Here is a 21,926-nt window from a genome sequence, read left to right as displayed (position 1 = left end):
TAGATTAGATCAACAAGTCGATCCTTCTTAGTAGGGTATTTAAGAGCAAGTAAATCTCACCTTAATGTTTGCTTTATATTTCATATTTAGTTGTAATAGCATTTAATCGTAACTCTATCTTCTAATTAATGCAAATTTTTCATGTAAAAAAAAACAATATATTTTACCTTTTTTACTACCAAGCTTCAAATTAGACAATTGCCATCAAATGAGGCAATCTGCATATTTTAGGTCAATGATAACCAAATCCACAAGTCATGTGGACTGTCGTCGATCAAGGCAACTTACGAGAATGTTGACAGTGATTCTACTTGTATCACCCAAGTCAAGGAAGAGTTTCAAGAGCCAAGCACATGTTACTAAAGATATATCTACCATGACAAAGAGGTACCCTCGAATTAGAAAGAATAGCAGACTTGTTTACAGTGTCGTTACCCACAACTCCAACGACATACACAGCTCATGCCTCGTCGGTATTCGCTTGTATGAGACAAATATTGGTAAGTTGAGGGGATGATGTATGCAACTGTTCTTTTTCTCCTTACCGTTGTCTCCCGTACGTTTCTAAATGAGACAGTTTGTAGAGGATTTAAAAATTGCACATCTGAGGAAGTGTTATAAATGACCCATTACTCTAGTAGACGATGGATGTGTCTATTCAATAACCTCTAAAAGAGTTAAACTACACAACTTTAGAGAGCTCCTTATATAAGTTTGGGAAGAGGGTGCCAGGAGCGATAGAGCGGAGAAGGGTTCCAGCATTATGCTGCTGCAGTCTCAAAAGGGCAAATAAGGTGCGATATTGAAGCAAAAATCATGGGCAGGTGTCACGCCTCGAGGCCAGTTCTTGTAGTTTAATATCTTTTCTATTAAACTAAAATCTCTCATGAAGATCTCCATATTCCTGTGCATTACATTATATTCAAAAAGAAAAAAGAGTCGTAAACAAAATATATCCAAAAGGTTCACCGGTTTTGAAGTCCCTCAATGGCTTTCTTCCATTGCCAGGCTCTCTGCTTGGGATCTTCAAATGACATAACCTTCTTGGGCTGAAAATATTTTACGGAGGACAGCGTGAAAAAAAAAAAAATCAAACATGTGAATGACAGGGTAAAAGCACAGTACAGCTGATCATATATAATAAAATAGTGAAAAGGCAGGGTAAAAGCTCAATTATCCAGCAATCTCAACTCCATTCTTTATAAAACCCAACAGCCCAGCAACAATAGACTCGAGAAAATGATATAAAAAACAAAACCAACTAATAAATAGGGCAGAGGAATTTAAAATAGCACAAAGCCGATTAAACAATTTAAGAACAGACTTTGATAAGGATACACTCACCGTGCATATCTTAAAATGGGACGGACTAGAGACTTGAAGATTCAAGTCATTAGGACTATCAGACCAAATTATATTTCCCTTCACTACCAACTTTGACGGGTCCACATAGATCAACTTTGGTTTATTGGTAAGAATAAGCTGCACCTTCTTGCTCGACAACTTCTGCATTTTCTTCACCATAGAGATCATGAGAACAGATTCACCAGGTTCCAAGAACTGTTGCCTATTAATACAAGCAGAATATGTATTTAGAGTAGCTTGAACAAAACAGTCAAATTGTGTGGCAACTTTAGCAAGCTGCAGATACTAGAAACATTATAACATGTATTTAGGAACAATGAACTATATAATGTATACTATCAGCAGTAAGGTTTATAAAGATTATTATGCACAGAAAACAGTGCCAACCATTTTGAATCGAAAGAGTCAATTGATGCAAGCCTCGTTATGTGACCAGCTCCTTCATTGGACGATGAGGTACCACTGCTCACGTCATTCGGTTTTACTGTACCATCTCCGACATGTGCCGGATTCCATGGATCCTGAGAATTATCAGCCCCACCAGAATGACCCTAAATGGTGCAAAAACGGATCATCAAGGAACCTCAGCCGGGGCACCACCAGCCAAATATAAATAAGAAACTGAAAGTGAATAAATGTTACCATAGGTTCCTTAGAAAGTCTGGGAGGGGGGTGGTCTCTCAGGTTTGCCCAGTCAAATCCACGGAAAAAAGGATGATTTTTCAGAGCAGGATATCCTTCAGGTCCAGCACCAGGTCGTTTGCTTGGATCTATAGACTGCAAGGCAACACCATCAAGAAAATTAAGAGATCCACATGGTCAGGCTAGGGTAGGGCTTATGTCCAATCATAATGTCCAAGATTTTTACCGTGTATTTTTTTCTATTTATACATAATGTGCAAAAATTAATATTAAACTAACACATGAGCATGAGAATGTCAATAAAATAAAAAGGCTAATATTAGGACACAACAATGCAAACCATCTGTGTTGCCAGCGGAAAGTTTTCGCGACCACTAAAGCGATCACAACAACATACGAGATCTAAAATAAACATCAATAAGTTGTGATAACTTCCAGTAGGTTTCAAGTCAAATAAGTTCAAAAAGAGTTTTAACTAGTATTAATAAGCTCATATAAGTTCGGATAAGTTCCAACAAAGTCTAACCTCATAAAATAAACTTCAATAAAAGCTGATGAGTTCCAATAAGTTTCGAAAAGTTCTGATAAGTCAAAGAAAGCTAAGGTGCCCGAACCCACCCTTATGCTTTATTGAAAGACCCTTAACTTATTTCCATATACAAGCTTCTCCAAACTTATTAGCACTTATTTCAAGTAAACTGATCTTAGTTGCAACTTGAACTAGGGAAGCCCTTATTGAACTTAGTTTCCCTCTTTTGAACTTTATCTTACCTTAAAAACCCAAATCTGAACATATCTAAAATAATTTTATCCTAAATATTCTATATTAAGGTGAAAAGAACAAATGATGCTAGGATAATAGATATAAACTGAAGCCTCTGGGCATCCATTTGAATGCAGCCATGTGGGAACAATACGTTATGAGGTTAAGCATAATCAAATGTATACTGCTAGGAACGCACTATATCATTTAATGACCTATCAGCAGGAGTAACTATGGCTTTTGTTACTTTAGGAAAGAACACAAGCTTCCATTATGCTCCACTGAAGCAAGGTTGACTGTAAACTAAAACTTTGGACAATTGTTGCGTATGACAAGAAGAAACGTAATTCAAAGTTACAAACCAAAAAAAATGCAGAAGCATCAACTTTGATGGAACATAACATCACTTGCATCACGAATCCTGAAAAGCTCAAACGAAGCATCAATTTTATTTTATTCTCACTCAACCATCTAGTAGCAATACACCACTGAAATTGAGTAAGTGTTGCAGAGATGATACTCTAAATTTTAACAACCTAGACATATCCTGCAGTGCATAGTAACGTCTCTTATGATTATGCACTAGAATTGCCAATGATGCAATTATCCAACCTAGACATATCCTGCGGTGCATAGTGACGTCTCTTATGATTATGCACTAGAATTGACAATGATGCAATTACCCATCAAATATTATTTAGAATATGATTATGCACAAGATCATAACTCAAATAACTTATTGTTCTAAACTGTTACCCCCAAAAGCACAGTACTTCCCTGAGCTTGCAGATCACGAGTACATGAACAAAAGTAAGCGAAATATCTTGACTGTGATACTTTCATGTACTAGTAAAAACACCGGATTTACTTTCACTATTGAACATCTGCTACATTCCCAGGAACCAACCACAATGTTCTGAAATTTGATCTGCTCAACTATCCTAACTTTATAGAAAAAACGAAAACCTCCTCGACTATACTACTTTCAGTTATGCAGAATATCTAAATGTGTTTATCTGCTATACTACTTTAGCATGGTTGTGGATGTTCTCTTTAGTGTGAGTTCCTAATTTTAACATTAAAACAGTGATGTACACATTTTTCTTTTGGTGCAAAAAACCATGATTCACAGTGATACTACTACATTATATATAAGATAAAAATATACTAGTATTTCAGTCGCAATAAATGTCTAACCTTTTATCTACACATAAAAACAAGTCGAAGTTCTCAAACCCCTTAAAAGAAGAGTTGTTAAGAAAATATTTTAAGAAATATAAAAAGTCCAAGATTACAATGATGCACAGATCTTTTTCATTTTGTCCATTCAAGTGGGCCATGGTCATGAAGTGCTATCCAACACCCTGAGCTGCAATTTCTATGACACTGAACATTACGGTGCTTGCGACAACATCTTTCTCCTATTCTTCGTATGATGACCGTCGATATCTATTATCTAAGTCTAGTACCACTAATCCTACCAATCTTGCATATTGTCATTATAGTTCAGTATTAGAATAGAAACTTACTCTGTCATATATGAACAAAAGCTTATACCCAAGAACATCAATTCATAGAATATATCATATATTCTTCCTTCTTTCCCTTTTGACGTAAAAATTTATGTTAGCATGGGAATCCCTATCTTTCTTATTACAGACATAGAAGGATGTACTAAAGATAATTTCTTATTTCAATAAGCAATTATTATTGTAGTCAATCATATGTGTTTGTGTGTGTGAAGCATCACATTATAGATCCACATGCAAAAACCATACAATTGATAATAGTCATACCAATAACCGATCAATAAGATCCTTTGCCTCCTCCGAGAAATACTCTGGAAATTTAATGTCTCTTGCAATAATTTTTTGGAATATTAGCCATTCACTTGCATCTTTGAAAGGAGAAGTCCCTGAAAGCATCTGGTACAAGGTGCAACCAAGCGCCCAAAGATCGTTTCTGTTTCAGGAAAGCAGATAACTGCATGAAGGTCTAAAATAGCAATCAATCAACAACAGTTCATATTGTTGACATGTGCAAAGAAATCAATGGTAAGCTCATAATGGATGAGCCTTTCCAAAAGGTAATGCACAAAGTTTATTTCTCAGTCCAATTTGAACACATTCTCTTATAACCTACCCGAATGTTGCAGGTGAAGAATTCAGGACCTCTGGAGGGACGTATGCAGCCGTTCCCACAAAAGTGCAAGCCTTGTCATCTGAATAAGCCACGAAAAAAACAAAACTTAGCAAATAAGCAAATCTAGATATCAAAAAGGCTACAACAGATATACCTGAAGCAGCATTTGGAAGGACTGTAATACTGCTATCTTGCATAGGTTTTACGCTGCCAAAATCAGCAATCTTTATGTGACCATCTGAGGTAAGCAGCAAGTTTTCTGGCTGCACGAGAGTAGAACGTCAATACGATAAACATCACAAAGTATCCTAGCATTAAGCAAGGAAGGGGTTTAGAAATACAGCTAGCCAAAAATTCACCTTAATGTCACGATGTATCAAACCCAAACCATGTATATACTCCAGAGCATCCACAACTTCTGCAGCATAAAAGCGAGCTTCATCTTCAGATAAACGACCTTTCTGCAGGCAATGAAAGTAACCACATAAGAAAAACATTTACAAAGGTGCAATAATCCATTGATGAAAAACAAAGATAGTGATATTGCAGAGTTTTTAGCTATTAAGCTGATATGATATATGGTTATCGAGTTTAAGACATTTATTAGAAACAACTTCACATTTGGGAAAATCTTGTATTTTGTGGGTGCTAGTGAGTATATAACTGCTTTTTCTAGATACATCTTCAGTAGAAAATAAGTTAGAAGGAGATTTTATAAGCACTAGCAAGGTGCAAAACTGCAAACTCTCTTGATTAAACATATTAACACTTTATCCCCAATTACTTAATCAAAATGGTGGCACCATATGATATATGCAGGCATTGGATATGAATTATTAATCCTGTTTAGGGACTTAACTGCATTGTCTTTAAATGATTTGCAAAATTTAATATGTATTCTTTTATGATAGATATTTTAAACTCAACAGTGCGTTTTAGGATTTTCCTTTTCTTTGCTTGCTCCAATAATATCTTAAAATTTTTTACTTAAGATAAATTTTACTTCATGATGCCTACTCAAGACAACCTTAAATGAGGATTGAATGAAAGGTAAAAATGCAACTACCAACAAATGCTAGTATCATCTGAAACACCCATATCACATAGACAATTGGGGGGGGGGGGGGGATACAAGTGATATTTGAGGGAATAATGTCTATGGACTTAAGTATTTTATTCATGAGCTATTTGATCATTTAGGATAAAATCCCCGATAACAGAATAAAAAATAAAAAAAAAATCTCTTGGAGTACCCCATTAGCAGTTAGAAGAAATAGCAAATACACATACTTACCCTAGTTATCTGATCAAAAAGCTCCCCGCCTTCACAAGATTCAAGGGCCATATCTTCATGACAGAAGAAAATATTTAACAAAGAATTAAAACGGAATCAAAGAGGAAGGCCTACGAGTTCAAACACTAAAAAGGTAATCGATAGCAAAGAATAACCTACATAGAGAAAAGGTATCCTGAAAAGTAAAGAACAGCCGAACAATGCCGGGATGATCCAATTGATCGAGCACTATTCTTTCCAACTTCACATAAGAAGTCTTGTTTTCCTTGGTGATGAACTTCTTATCCATAATCTTCAAAGCATAGATAACCCCTGAATCTTTCTTTCTTGCCCGCACAACCTACAAACAAAAGCGGATCCATAAATTTACATTTCGGGGCCTAACCAATACTCCAAAACTTTACTCACTTGTACTTTTCATGCTTGTCAATGTAAAACTTGAAGTATTAATATCTCTAATTATGCATTTGTAAAAATTATTAAAGTTACATATTGAGACGAATCAAACAAGATCTCACATGACTATATTTTATGTTACCTATAGAGCATAAATGATGATCAAGATGGTGATTATGAATAGTACTAAATTACAAAGTGTAACCATTTTTGGGAAACAGAAGGAGCATAATATACCAACACATAGATTAACCAACTACAGGATAAGCCTAATTGACTAACAACTTCCTTACAAATACGTACAGTAAAATTAAAGTTTTGACAATGACAATAAATTTTACATTGTTGGAGTCATTAAAAAAACCACCCTAATCTTGTAATTTAATATTTATTAGACATGGATTATAGGAAAATGGATGGTTTGAGTTGGACATGATCAAAATGATCATACCGTCAATGACCCGACGTAAGAATATTCGTTAGTTTTTCAATCGTCGAATTTCGAACTATAACTGTAATCAATGTGGGATTAACAACCAACGAGAAACTTTCCCAACAAAAACAGTAATATCCATAAACTATTATGTATTGGAATTGAAGGATTACATTGTGCCTATAATAGTCTAGTATGCCCCTCGACTTTCATGGATTTGTTGCTTCAAATCATGAAGAAACATTATCATCCACCTAGGGGCGGCCCTAATTTTTTAGTAGGACGACTAAATTTGATGAAATTAAACTAAGAATATTGTAGAATGTTGTTGTTACATAGCTAATGGAATTAGTAACATCAAATCATTGGCGAGGGTTTTTAAGGGTACACTTTTTAGAGTTCAAGGGTACGCTTTTTAAAAGTTGGGTACAATTTCAAATTCCAAAAAACACAAGGATATACTACAAAAAAATTTAGAAAGGGCAGACCAACTATTGTCCATCCATAAAATAGAAAGGAAAATTCTAATCCAGAAGCATCAATAACATTATACTAAAAAACCAAAGGGACGCGTGTCAGAGTCTCATCAAAAAATTTCCCGCTTAAATCTTATATGAACTATTTTGGGAAAAGAATGCCATAACGAAAAAGCTATTCGATAATCTTCTTAAGAATTATATCATACAACCTACTTTTGCTAAGATTTTCAATTAAATATGAAGTTTGTGAACTGCACCAATCAAATTTAATCCATAAATTTTGTTATTAAATAAAACATGCCGAGATTAACTCGGGCCAAAAACTAGTGCAAGCACTAAAAGTATTCCAAGTGACGTTCATCTTATAATTTACAAGATAAAAGTTAAAAAGTAAGAATACTAAGATATCTAATATGAGCCATGTATAAGACTTTCCTGACATATATTAAGTTTAATAACCCTCTTAAGCTGATCTTGCTCCAATTTTCTTATGCATGATCTGGTGCGGGTTCCCTACTTTGATTCTCATTAAATATTAGGACTAATGAAATATCTAAAGTGAGTTTAAGTTCAGGCCTTTTCCAATTTATATCAAGTTAAACAACTATATGCAGCTCACCGTGCTCCAATATTCTATTCATGGTCTTCTCCGGGTTCCCTACTATATTTATCATTATTTAATGCATTGCACCAAAAGCAACCAAGAACAAAAAAGGAAACACAACCCACTACACCAATTCAACCGACCCAAAGTGCGGAACCTCGCACACACACCCCTCATCCCAACCATGGAATTAGAACTTAGTCGTTCAATTACGTAACGGTCGTTACATAACAGATCTTGAACTTGTCGTTCTGTGAAATGTCTTTCGATAATGCCGCAATTAAAATCACCACCTTCTCACCGCTTCCTCCGTTATGCAAAATAAAAAGATAAAGGAAAACATACATTACAAATAGAAAAAAAAGATGGACACACAAAAGAAGATAGATTAGTGTGACATGGGCTTCCAAGTTGGGTAATAGTCTACATATATATATTATTAACAGGATAAGGTATCTATGTTTTAAATAATTATTAATTCATCTTATATAACACCCAATCACATGAATAGGTTTGGTCATGATTATGTTAAAAAGATACTTCTTAAACTTGAAATGTACAAATTGAGGGATAGAAATTCATTATGGTAGTGTCCAGAAACTTGAACTTCATTTCAAATAATGGAGTTCAAATCTAGAATTCAAAATGTTAAAAATTTCAATTTCAATACTAGTGCTTGAATGACAATAAGATTTGAATTTTGAAATTTCAATCCTATTACTATAATGTTTGAAAGGTACTAGAAGTTCTAATACTATCATACAATTTCTAAAAAAAAGTTCGCCAAATAAGAATATAAGATACTAAAATTTCTAAAGAAACTTTCACCGAAAAATTAATCCAATATCCTTATTGGTCATCTCACCTTAGAGCCGGCTATTCCTAACCCGCCCCGAACTGATCCAAAGTTAATGAGAGAAACCCAAATCCAACCTCAATCGAACCCAAACAATCGGCACTCGGACAACCAGAACACCAATATTGTTTATTCTTTTGGTCAAGCCCACTTTTTTTTTAATCTTTTATTGATGGGCCCCGTAAAGTCTAGACAACTACAAAAAATAATACTAATGATAATAATATATTAAGTGAAGAGAAAAGTTAAATCAATAGGATTGACCAATAAAAAAGTGAATATAATCAAATAAATTTGATTCTTCTCGAATCTTGTCTTCTATGCATAAGCTCCCAAAGAAGCTTTAATATTTATTTTCACAATTCCATCTTCTACCATTTACCATAATGTGATTTTTTTATTAACACCATATGAACAACTATCTATTCCACTCATCCATTACAAACTGGTTCCACATCACAATCATCACCCCAAATGTCACAACACCCGCTTTTCTCTTCCTTGAACTTACTCGAGATTTTGAGAAACATATTTATGACTTAAAATCACACGAAGTTCGTACATGTATCTTAATCCCTATTTCAATGAAGGTTTAAGAAATACTTGAATCTTAACAGAAAGAAAAGTCCGCTAATGGTTTCTTTTGAGTTTTTATTTGCACAAAATAGTAAAACAACTCGGCCAAAACACTTTTGTCAGGTAGCATTAATCTATATCACTGCTAAATTAAAGTAATGATTTGTGAAATAACTCAAAACACTCAGGAAACTCAAAAAGAAATTTTAGTTCAACCACTCTTGCATATTCACAAACCAATTAAACCTAAATGGTGAAGCTAGCATCGAACTTCAGCCCATAGGTGATTACAAGCTGCTTCACAATTAAAGTTGACCCACCGATTCCGATAAAAATGATGTGGATGCAAAGGCATTGGTTAACCATGAGCCTATTGACTTGACCATGGAGACTTTAGGGTTTCAAATCAAGAACAAGAACCAAGTCTTGGCTTGTGTGCTAACATGGAAGCTAGAAGAGGAATCCTAATCTAATTAGGATTAGCATAGGCGTGTGGAAAGGAGGTAAAGAAGAATCCTAATCTAATTAGGATTAGCATTGGCGTGTGGAAGGGAAGTGAAGAGGAGTCCTACTCTAATTAGGATTACTCCTTGCTTGCTACATAGAATCCTAGTAGAAATAGGATTGCTATGTTTATCTTTATTGTTTTATAATTAAGTAGTAAAGTTGTTAAAAAGATAAACATGTGACTTGTACATGTTATCTTTAGGAGTCTAATTAGGAGTCTAAATAAGAGTAGGAGTAGGATAACTTCTTTATGTTTTCCTAGTTGAAGTAGAATAGCTTGTACCCTATATATAGGGGCCGAAATCTTTCAATAAACTTACAGATTTTTAGAGTTAATTCTTCTTCTTGATTGTGTGCTTAGTTGCTTACAATTGAAACCATTAATTATTCTTCAGGAGTGTTGAATACTTAGTGTTAAACATCTTAAATTCAGGAGTGTTTTAAGAGTGTTTAGAGTCTTTATTCAAGTTTCAGGAGTGATCTTGGATAAATTCATATCTTGGTTCGAGTGTTTAATAAGTTGTTCGAAAATCTTGGAAGAAAACTTAGATTATTAGACTTCATAGTTTAATAATCATATCAAAAACCAAGAACTGATGCTAAGGTAAAAAGGTCATAGTTTGACTTAAACCCATAATTGATTTCCATACAAAAGATACCAGGTTATAGTCTCATAAAAATCGCCATCAAATTAAAATAACAGAAAGCCCGTCAATTATTTTAGTGTTACTTCTGATTTCTCGTCAATGAACTATTTAGTTAACGGTTTTTAATCAAATACCCCTAACAAATTTAAAAATTCACCATATACCCTCAATGTTCCAAAAATTCACCATATACCATTGAGTTTTCGAAAACATTCACCAACTGTCCTTTTTCTAAGTTCCGTTAACTCACCGCTAGCGTTATTTACGATTTTGCCATCATTAAGCCCTAACCTTAATTATAATTTAACCCTAACCCTAATCTAACCCTAACTCTTACTTTAATCTTACACCTAAACCCTTCCCCTTACCCTAACCCTAACACCACCCCTAACCCTAACTCTTTCGCAGCTCGCCCCCCCTCCCCTCCACCCCGCCCCTACTCCCCCTCCCCCACCGTCGCAGCACCCCTCCTTCTCCCTCTCCCCCTCTTCGTTCACCGGCGATTCCCCCACCCCCTCTTTGTTCACCGGCGATTCCCCCACCCCCTCTTCGTTCATCGGCAATTCCCCCACCTCCTCTTCGTTCACCGGCGATTCCCCCACCCCCTCTTCGTTCACCGTCGATTCTCCCACCCCCTCGTCGTTCACCGCCGACCTCACCCCTGCGTTAGGTTAATCGAAAATCCGACCCGCCCCCTCTTTGTTCACCATCGGCCTCCCCCACCCCTTGTGTTAGGGGTAATCAAAAAATCCGACCCACCACATCTTCGTTCACCACCAGCCTCCCCCACCCCTGCGTTAGGGTTAATCGAAAAAACCGACCCACCCCCTCCCCCCCACTCCTCTCTTCTTCTCTAATGAAAAAATTCGGTTAGGTTAGAATTTCGATCTAGTGTGATGGCAGGTTATGCAACGGTGAAGGAAGAGGGGGAGAGGGAGCGGTGTTGCGGCGGTGGGGGAGGGGGAAGGGTAGGGTGGAGGTTGGGTGGGTGGGTGGGGGCTCCCAAGGAATTAGGGTTAGGGGTGGTGTTAGGGTTAGGGTGAGGTTTAGGATTAGGATTAGGGTAAGGGTTAGATTAGGGTTTAGACTTACTGATGGCAAAATCGTAAATAACGCTAACTGTGAGTTAATGGAAGTTAGAAAAAGGGCATTTGGTGAACGTTTTTGAAAACTCATGGGTATATGGTGAATTTTTTGGAACATTGAGGGTATATGGTGAACTTTTAAATTTGTCAAGGGTATTTGGTGAAAAAACGTTTAGTTATAATTTTCATCTATAATCTAATGACTATATTTGACAGATATAGATGCAAATCATAATTCTCTACAAAAAAGACAATTTTGCATGATCGAAATCAGGATGACTCAAAAGAAAACACCCTAAACCTTAATCCCAAAAGATGGGTCAATTGCATGAACCACGAAGATCATTTAAAATGATGATCCCCGTAACCCATTCTTTTCTACCAAGAGTTATATGCTCCAACAAACCTATTTTCTTCATGCCAAATTTAACTCCCCCCGTCTCCCACAACTTGTTATATGATAATCCCCATATCCCAATTATCTACTTTCCTTACCAACACTGCAGCGTCAGTTCTCCCTTATTGTACCCACTATATTTGTAACTTAAATCTTTCTCCAAATATCTTCATTAGAGCAAAATGCGTTCATAAATTAACCCAAACAAATAATCAAATAGCCAACCCATGCAACATAAACACAAGATATTCACCATGAATCTTGATGAAGGGTCCTCAAACATACATCTTATGCAAGACATATGATATCAAAACTCAATAATACAAAGAGACATAGAGAGAGAAGAAATCTCAGTAATTTCAAATCAGTTACCTACAAAATTGTTGTATTACAACCTTTGCAAAAGGGAAAACAGCTGCATTAGATATCCTAAGCAAATATGCAATCCTAGCCTTACATTAAGATGTAATGGCCAAGATCAATTCTACTTAAATGTAGAATAAAGGAGAATTATACAAATCATCAAGCTTGAATAGCACCATGAAATGGCATAATTATGCAAACTAGCACAGCTAGAATGTACAACATTCTACATAAGTCGCTTGCAATATACTTCAAGGTACCACCCAACCCCTTCAGACCATGTAATTTTATATTACACTAGCCCAACTTCAAATACCCTCCATAGATAGTCGCATAACACAACTAGTTGGAAAACTCTCAGACTAGACTTCTGCCATAAACTCATATATATTAGGAAAATTCTTCCTTTCAAGTTGATGATCAAACAAAACTTCTAAAAATCTCCCTTCTATCTCCAACCTTTTTTTCCAAGGTTAAGTATATACACAAGTAACACAACCCACTTGGAAGTTGGACCACTCACTCATATACTTATAGAAAGCCACCTAATTGGGCTTAATAAAGATGGTAAAGGTGCCATTATGGAGGAAACACAGCTGTATATTGGAGCCTTGTATTCACCATAATTAGCAAGAAATCTTCATCAAATTTAACCCCAATCTTGACCTTTTAGGAAGGATGCTTATAAAATGTCAAACTACAGAAACATACTGTCAAAACTCCCTGTAAATCTCTATTCAATCCAAAGGTTTCCAAAAAAGAAAAGTCGAATGCTAAAGCCTACTCTTAAGAAAAAAGAATCCCTATATCACGGATAGAATATGTATGTATTAGTCAAGCAATAAAACAATGATTCACTGATATGATTACTAAACCAATAAGCTTAATAATCAAGTTGCATAAGAATCTTGAAGAGATTAACTCCAAGAATCGAATAAAGATCAATGATAATAGTCGAACAAGGGGATATTTCTTGATTCAAGATCACTCCTGAAACTTGAATACAAGAATCTAAACACTCTTAAAATCACTCCTAAAATTAAGATGTTTAACACTAAAAACTTAACACTTCTAAAAAGTCTTTCATGGTTTGATTAGTTAGCTCACAAGCAAACAATAATCAAGAAGTATGTTTAAAACATAAACAAAATCCAAGTATTATTTATGAAAGAAACGCCCCTTATATAGGGTTCGACTAGGATAAACACAAAACTAGGATAAGAATTAAACTAACAACAAGATAAGAATTAAACTAATCCTATCCTCTAACCACACACTATCATCCATGAGCCATGTCACCACACATGCCAAGACTTGATTATTTCCCTAGAGTTCAAACCCTAGAGCATCCATAATCAAGTCAATAGGCTCATGTAAAACAAGTGTCTTTGCATCCGCATCATTCACAACAAAGAAAAGAGAAATGTTGGTTTTGCCATTTTACCCATGTTCCCAATGGTATCCCAATGAGGAGTAAGAGGATAAAATGAGATTTGGAGATAAGAGCTTTCTATTGTCAAGAAATTTGTTTGACTTTATACAGGCCACCACTAAGTTCCGCAAGGCTCAAGCAAAAAGCACTTATAATTGTTTTTACACTAGTGTAAAAAAATTTCAGAAGACATGGAAAAATATTTTAGTGCCTAAAAGAATAAGTATTGCAGCAGCATCAGAAGCATGAAAATAAATCATAGCATGTGTTTGGGCCCAACTATATCTGATGGGCAACCAGGTATCCAAGACTCTAAGCCCCCTTTGCCAGCGTGGAAGTCCCCCAGTGGGACCCACCTGCCTTAAATTCCGTGCCAGCATGGCAGGGACAATCTTCACACTTTTCAACACCTATAAATACTAAGCAGATCCCCATTTATTGAGGTAAGAAATCCTAGACAATCCACTTCACATATCCCAATTAATTCACTTCAACTGACTTGATCGTCGGAGGGGCGATCCCAGATCCACCCCCGGGGTAATCTAACTCTTGTCTTGTGCAGGTCTCCTAGTCTCCTAGCCGTCTCCGAGTATCCGGCCATCCATAATCCCGATCTCGATCTATCCCACCTAATATAAGTTTTTACCCGAAACAGCATAAATGGAGCACAAGTCAATAAATAATAACCAACAAAGCACAAAATTAAGCTCTAGTTCCATACATCCACCAAGATGTGTAGGGGAGAATGTAATCTGTCATTTGTAGTTGCGATTGGTAAACGCTTCATAATGGAGTCACAATGCACCCTGGTACTACCAGATTTTCCTGATCATATTGTCAGAGATGACAACTTCATGTCCTGATCCCCTCCTGCCATCTTACTCCTTTCCTATGGCCCTTTTCTTTTTCCTTTTTCGGGTGTATTGAGATTTTGGTTCTTACATATAATGGTCTCATAAGTAAAATAAGTTAAAAACATATTTTACCTAAATGTGTAAACTTTACCTAAAACGCCTTTGAAAGATAGGCTCTGACTCCTTCACGAGATAAGCAAACCCTACCCTTGTGGTATGATTCTTGGCATCTATGGCCGGAAGTTGACTAAAAAAATACTCTCAATTAGAAATTACAGATGAAAAGAACATTATTGTGGATCTGGTGAATCGGTTTCATCGGATATCAATGATAAAGTTTTCGTCATGCTGGTGGGGAGACTACTGACAAACAGATCTTTCATTTCGGATGCTTTCAAGCGTAAAATGAACCTAATGCAAGCCGGGGAAGAAAGAGAATGGGTGTGGGTTGTTCCCCTGTCAACTCTATGGCCTAAAGATAGTAGCACTGGTGGCCTAATGCAAGCCGGATTTTTTCAGTAAAATCTGAGTATTGGCTAGGGATTTTCGAACACTTGCGCACTTGGAGCTTACAATATGGACCTGCTGCCAGCAAGTTATGGAAGTCTGTTAGGGGTCTTTGAGACCACATAAGCTTTGCCATTTTATATGGCGAGCTTGCAAAGGGAGTCTTGCCGTGAAAGAAAGGTCAAACTATCGTCATATTGCTCCGGAGAAAAGATGCCAAGTCTGCAATTTTTGATGAAGAAACAATCAATCATGCCTTGTTTGATTGTGAGTGTGCTTTTAAAATTTGGTCTCATAGTGACTTCATGGGTCTCCTCGTTGATGCTCCAATATCTTCCTTCTCAGAGCGGTTTGAGTGGGTTGTGAGTAAAACTACGGAGGAATTGAGTAAGTTTGCTACGATCACCTGGGCTGCGTGGATGTACCGCAACATGGTATATTCGAGGATGACATCCCGGGTCCTGTCCACATTGCTACTGGTTTCTCCTCCCTTGTATATCTGACTACCATCAATATGCATCCTGTGTCTATGTTCATAAAGTCCCTGATGCTGTCTTGCCTACTGCAGCATGGTCTCCCCCTCTAAATCATCTAGTGAAAGTGAATTTTGATGCGCATTTATATACTGATGGTGGTATTGGGTGTGGCATGGTGGTGGGCGATCACATGGGTGTGATACTGGCTGCTGGTGTTCAAAGGTGGGCTGGTAAATGGTCGTAGATATGGCAGAGGTGAAGGCTTCTTGCTATGCTGTTCCGCTGGCAAAATGGCTAGGTTTCTTTAATATCATCTTGGAAGGGGATGTGATGGTGTTGTGTTACAACATCTAGAAGAGAAGTATAGGTGCTGCACCTTTTCTTTTTCTACCCACTCTTTTCCCCAAAGTTTGTTAACTTTAGTGGAAATGGATCTACTCTAATAATATAATGCCTGACTCTTTCAAAAAACAGTATAATTAGTTAATTGCCGACCACGATCTCTTTTACATTTTGGTGATGTTGGACCCTCCCCCACCGCCCTACCCCCAAATAATGGAAAATGAAAAGCTGGAAGAAAATATTTTCTGCTTTTACTGGGTGGAGTGCTAGATTTATTGCTAACTAGGCAATGGTCTGGAAGCTGGCATACACAAGATAAACTCTATTAACACCGAAGCTAAATGAAATAATAAATTTGCAAGGAGGTCGTCAGAATAGTTGTGTCTACAACATTAAAACAGTCATGAAACAAAAGGTGCTTCTCATATGAAACATAAGACATAGAAATCAGTTAGGAATGGTTAAGCATGAAAAGATATTTAAAAAAAATGTTTATGACGTTTTGGTCGGTGTCATAGTCTCAAATCAATTTATCCCAGCAAAAAGAAGAACACTCAGAGCTGCACGAAACAACCACAACTAACAATTAACCAAAGATACTTCAAATTCCAGGTGTAATTGGAGAAAATAAATCGTACCAAATTATTACCCCATAAGGAGCACAATAAGCACTACCCTAACCATCAAGGATCGCATTCATAACGATTTTGAACTGTCTGATACCCTCAAACTCAACCCATCTTTATAATCAAACAGTATATAGAAGTAGCACATGTTCCGATATGCCGGACAATAGATTTGCAAATTCTAAGAAATTAAAATCCTTAAAGCTATGCAATATTTTCATTTCCATCGGCAATCATGCATAAAATTTCAAATACGACTAAAACACGTAAAATTGTGATTTGAAAGAATTATTATAGCCAAAAACAAGAAATGACAGAATCAAACAACAAAAATAACAACAAAAGAAGAAAAAAACTAAGAATGATAGAATTCCGACCTTTGAATAAGAACCTACGCCATATATCTTGCCTAATTCAAAATCTTCAACCGTAAAATTCTCCTGAGGTGCCCTAAATTGAAAACTCTTGCCTCTTTGAACAGGTTTTCCGCCATTTTCTCCTCCGCCTCCTCGGCTGCCATTGTTGGATGAATCATCTTGAATTCTCAACTTTGAATCAAATTCGTGCTCCATTTTTGCTCCTCCTCCTCCCACAACTGCCAACATTTCCCTCTCACACTCTCTGTCCTCCACCCAATTCCCCCAAAATAGCTCACATTCTCACCATTTGATGAGATCAGATTCTCTCTTCTTCACCACCCCCCAACAAAAACGACACAAATTTTTTAAAAAATGAAATAATAAAAAAAGCGAGAAAAAAGGAAGATACCTCTTAATCTTGTGTATTCTGAAAACTTTTACAGCTTTTATTTTATGTTCCGTTCATTTCAAAACCCTAAAAAGTAAAAGCCCTTCAATCACCCGCCCCAAAAAAATTTACGGAGAATTTTTTAGTTTTTAAATGTGTGTCAAAGTCCCACGTAAATCAATATTTTCTTGCTAAAAAGAAATATAGTAACCTCATATTTTATGAACTGCACCATAGACCATAGTTATGTAGGTGGATGAGTAAAGCTGAAAATTACACTACATGACGCGGAGCTTCCATGACGGAGATAAGAGAGGGTATGGGGATTGAGAAAGGAATGCTGGCCTGCACATGCCATTACGTCAGGCAAATCATTCTCATTCTCATTCTCATTCTCATTCTCATTCTCGTTTTCTTGTTTCGTCTTGAAAAGAACAAACATGGATTCAATCTGATTCAAACATCATTGCATTCACTCAGACAACTAGCTGTTGGGGGTACCAAGCTTGCTTGGTGGATGTGGTTTTAGTGGTATTAATACAGGTTCTCCAATAAGTTCTGATCTTTTGCGTATACCCATGGCGAACCAGATCAGATCCGTACTGGTTAGGATACTGTCAGTCAGTACCTCAAGTCGTGATTGGCCAGGTTTTGTTCATGTGGGTCGATCATATTTGAATTATGGGATTGTCAGGTGTCGGACAGGTTTGAGCGTTTCATTTACAAGTCGATCCATTTCCGGATACGATCGCACTACATTTTTTAGCCAGGTTTGCGCAGGTTGTGTTCGGGTTACATGTACACTTGGGTCAAGTCATGTCTACTCGGGTTGAATCCCTTATGACGCTAATTCGATCATTGTGAAGCATCGGTCTATTCGCTATTGGACGTCAATTCAACTTCGGTTAACTCATGATCGGGTCATTTTGATTTTCTTATGGATTTTGTAAACGAATCATATTACTAAAAGTATTATGATCGACCTATATATACATATGTGTGTGTGTGTGTCATAAGTATATGGATGATAACGAAAAACTAATAAAAATATTATATGGTTTACTGTGATGTTTGGTGTATTCTCTTAGTCAACTCTTATTTCGACTAATCAACTGCGTAAAACCACACTAATAAGTAAAAGGAGTAGAATGACTCTTCATATATTCTAATATTATATATTATAACCGACGACAATAATTACAAGCAAAAGATCAATTCCAAGGTTTATAATAAATGACTTTTTTTTTACAGGAAGAAAATTATCATTCATTGAAAAGCCATTTGGCATCTACATTGATTGATAAATGAGATACAGAAGTAGATGTGAAAACAACAAGTAATACATCATCGAAAGAAGATAACTAAAAATCTAATCGAGGCCATTTGAATCGATGTCTACGCATCTTTAACTGAATCTTCACTGAATGTGCTATAACTTTTGAATATCAATACCCTTGTTGCAGATCAGATCTTTCATCTTCCAAATCACACCTTCCCCTGAAACAACCATAAAATCGATCATACATAAAAGAAAGAAACAAACTTCTACTAGATGAGAAGACAAACCTTTATTGAAAAGGAAGATCACCGCCTCAGGCCACCACAATCAAATACTTTGCCTCACCTTCTCTAATCAGAATAGATGGGAGGGAAAAAAACCACAAGCCACAATCTAACCAAAGCAACAAAGATGAGGGCAAAGAAAACTATGGGGATGAGGAAATAGATCGGGTGAAAACACAAAGAAACAGACAAAAGAAAAAACACGCGGATGGAGGGGAGACACGCCTTACACCAGCCGTGAGGCTAGGCGACGGCCTCCCCAAAGGGGTTTTTTAGATAGGTTTTGCTGTGTTTTTTTTTTTGGGAGGGGAGAGAATGAAATTTTTGGTTAACCTTTACAACTAATTATGATTGATATATAAGTTTGTAAATAGATATGATGATAACGAGAATAGTAATAATAATAAACAAAAAGCAATGATGATAATAATAATAATGCAAATAATAAACAGTAATAGGAACAATGCTAACAATAACAATAGTAATACAAATAAGAATAGAAATACTAACAATAACAATAACAATAACAATATAAATACTAATTGTAATAGTACCAACAATGCTAACAATAGTAATAACAATAACAAACATAACGCAATTCAATTTGTGGAGTATTTGGAAGGAACGCAATTCAATTATCTTCGAGGAAATTATGCTTAATTTAAATTGAATTTATTACAGAGCTTGGCATTTGTATTTGGAATGGACTACACGAACTACGATGGATTTTTCCTTTACTATCTCTTCAATTCCTTGTTGCAGGATCCCTACTTCCATCGCAATTAGCTGGCAGCCTCCTCCCTCTAGTTGCTTCAAGCTTAACTTTGATGGTTCAGTTATTGACTCTTCAGTCGCTGCCGGTTTTGCCATTCGCAACTCCGCTGGTCTTCTTGTGGTCGCTCAAGTTTATCGATTTGGCCAAACCATAGCTCTCGTTGCTGAAGCCTGGGGATTAAGAAATGCACTGTTACTTGCTATTCAACAACATATTCAAGATCTATACATTGAAGGAGATAATCAAGTAGTTATAAGAGTGCTGCAAGGGCATTACACTTGCCCCTGGACTATCCAAACCCTAATTGATGACAATCGACATTTGCTTCGTCATTTTAGATTCTACACCATTAAGCATATTTTTCGGGAAGCTAATCGAGTAGCAGATCTTCTATCAAAAAAAGGTCACACCAGTTGTGCTGCTTCGGTAGACGTGGATATTTCTACGGAACCTTTGTTAAATAAATTAATTCTTCTTGATTCGTTAGGAGTCTCCCTTGAGAGAAGGATGTCCTAACTTTCATTATGTACCAAAAAAAAATAACAAACATAACGCGGTACATATGTATTATGTTGTGACTCTATATGATAGCTAATAAAAAAACTATTTTATCAATATGTTTAATCATTTTACTAAAAAGTTGGTATCAAAATAATTGTAAAACCAAACTAATACTCTATTGATTATAAATTAGTATAACGACTTTTGATATGTTATAATATTATAACAAATGACTATCATAAATTCATATGTTTACAACAATGGTTCATATGAAGCCTAAGTGATTATAAAGAGGTTCATATGTTGCAAAATAATAATAATAATAAAATTATACCCCTAAATTCTTCATCCTCCTCAGTCCTCACATAGATAATTCCCCTTCATTTTCGACCAGCGCCTCCATTCGCACTTTCTCAATCTTCTTCATCTCTCTCATCTTTTTCTCGTTCCTCGCCATTTTTTCTCTCTCTTCTTTTTGGTTCAAGAAGCAATTCAAACAGTGGGATTGGGAGCCATGAAATCATCATTAGTGAGCAAACTACAAAGTCTTCGTTCAAGTTAGTGGAATTTAGGGTTCGGTCTAATTACTCTCATTCATTCTTTGCTTTTCGAATTTTTGCCATATTTTCGTATTTGGTTATGTACTTGTCTTTGATTGATTTGCTTATTTTTCGTATTTCCTTACAATTTACACCAGCAAAGGCAGAAATAAGAAGCAAGATAAAGTAAGATGTTCCTCAATTACGATCCCATATTTTTAGGTAATCTCTACATTACCTTCTTTCTACCGTTTCTTTCATTCTTATATATCTAATTTTAGTTCTTTTGCTTTCTTTATTCACAGAGTGTTGAGTTTTTAGTTTAGTTTGTTGTAATTTTGTTTCTTGAGTTGTTTTGTTATACTAATAACTTATTTAGTGCTTTGTACAATTGATACTTTGATCATCTTATACTTTGTATGTAGGTAAAGTTTATAGGGTATGAAAGATTAAGAAATATGTGCTCGTTTGGTGGTGAAATGTTACCCAGGATATATGTTGTAACATGCCGTCCTTTTATAAACACAATATAGTGAACAAAGAACATTTTATTAAAGAAATGACGATAGGGAAAATATCGCCTAACGGAAATGTTATTCGAATCAAAGGTTAAAATTAAACTACATAAAAATAAAACCCACTTAAAATAATTCAAAATATCCATACAGAGGCAAAACAACCTCATAAACCCAATATGGTAAATTTATATAAAATAAAACGTATGAAACAAAAAATCCTAAATAGTCTTTCTCTCATTTTCCATAACATGAAATAATCACCTGCAAAATATATCAACAATCATCCACAATCAGTAGGGAGTAACTAACAGCCACTAGTGGAAAAATAAGGAAGGGTTGCGCTAAAAAAGGCCCTTAGGGCTGCGCTTTTTGATAGCAGCCCTTTCAATAGCAGCCCTTCACTTTTTAAGTAGGGTTGCGCTTACAAACGCAGCCCTTCACAACGAAGGGTTGCGCTTTTACCTAAAAAGCGCAGCCTTTTAAGCTTAGAAGGGCTG

The 21,926-nt window shown here is 36.0% G+C and overlaps 1 protein-coding gene across 1 annotated transcript; it reads right to left on the bottom strand.

Annotated features, from left to right (window-relative positions):
* Positions 1–368: 368 nt before the first annotated feature.
* On the bottom strand, positions 369–18,045 carry LOC104884292 (3-phosphoinositide-dependent protein kinase 2). Its single transcript, XM_010668917.4, has 11 exons — positions 17,164–18,045; positions 6,366–6,546; positions 6,207–6,259; positions 5,272–5,373; positions 5,067–5,175; positions 4,913–4,991; positions 4,567–4,732; positions 2,008–2,142; positions 1,753–1,916; positions 1,345–1,567; positions 369–1,049 (listed from the first exon to the last, which is right to left on the bottom strand). Exons 1-11 carry the CDS (start codon positions 17,389–17,391, stop codon positions 966–968), a joined length of 1,524 nt encoding a protein of 507 aa, XP_010667219.1. The 5' UTR covers positions 17,392–18,045; the 3' UTR covers positions 369–965.
* Positions 18,046–21,926: the final 3,881 nt, after the last annotated feature.

Source organism: Beta vulgaris, chromosome 4, assembly GCF_026745355.1.
Source record: "Beta vulgaris subsp. vulgaris cultivar EL10 chromosome 4, EL10.2, whole genome shotgun sequence".
Taxonomy (NCBI): Eukaryota; Viridiplantae; Streptophyta; class Magnoliopsida; order Caryophyllales; family Amaranthaceae; genus Beta; species Beta vulgaris.
This window is presented reverse-complemented; position numbering and strand designations above follow the sequence as displayed.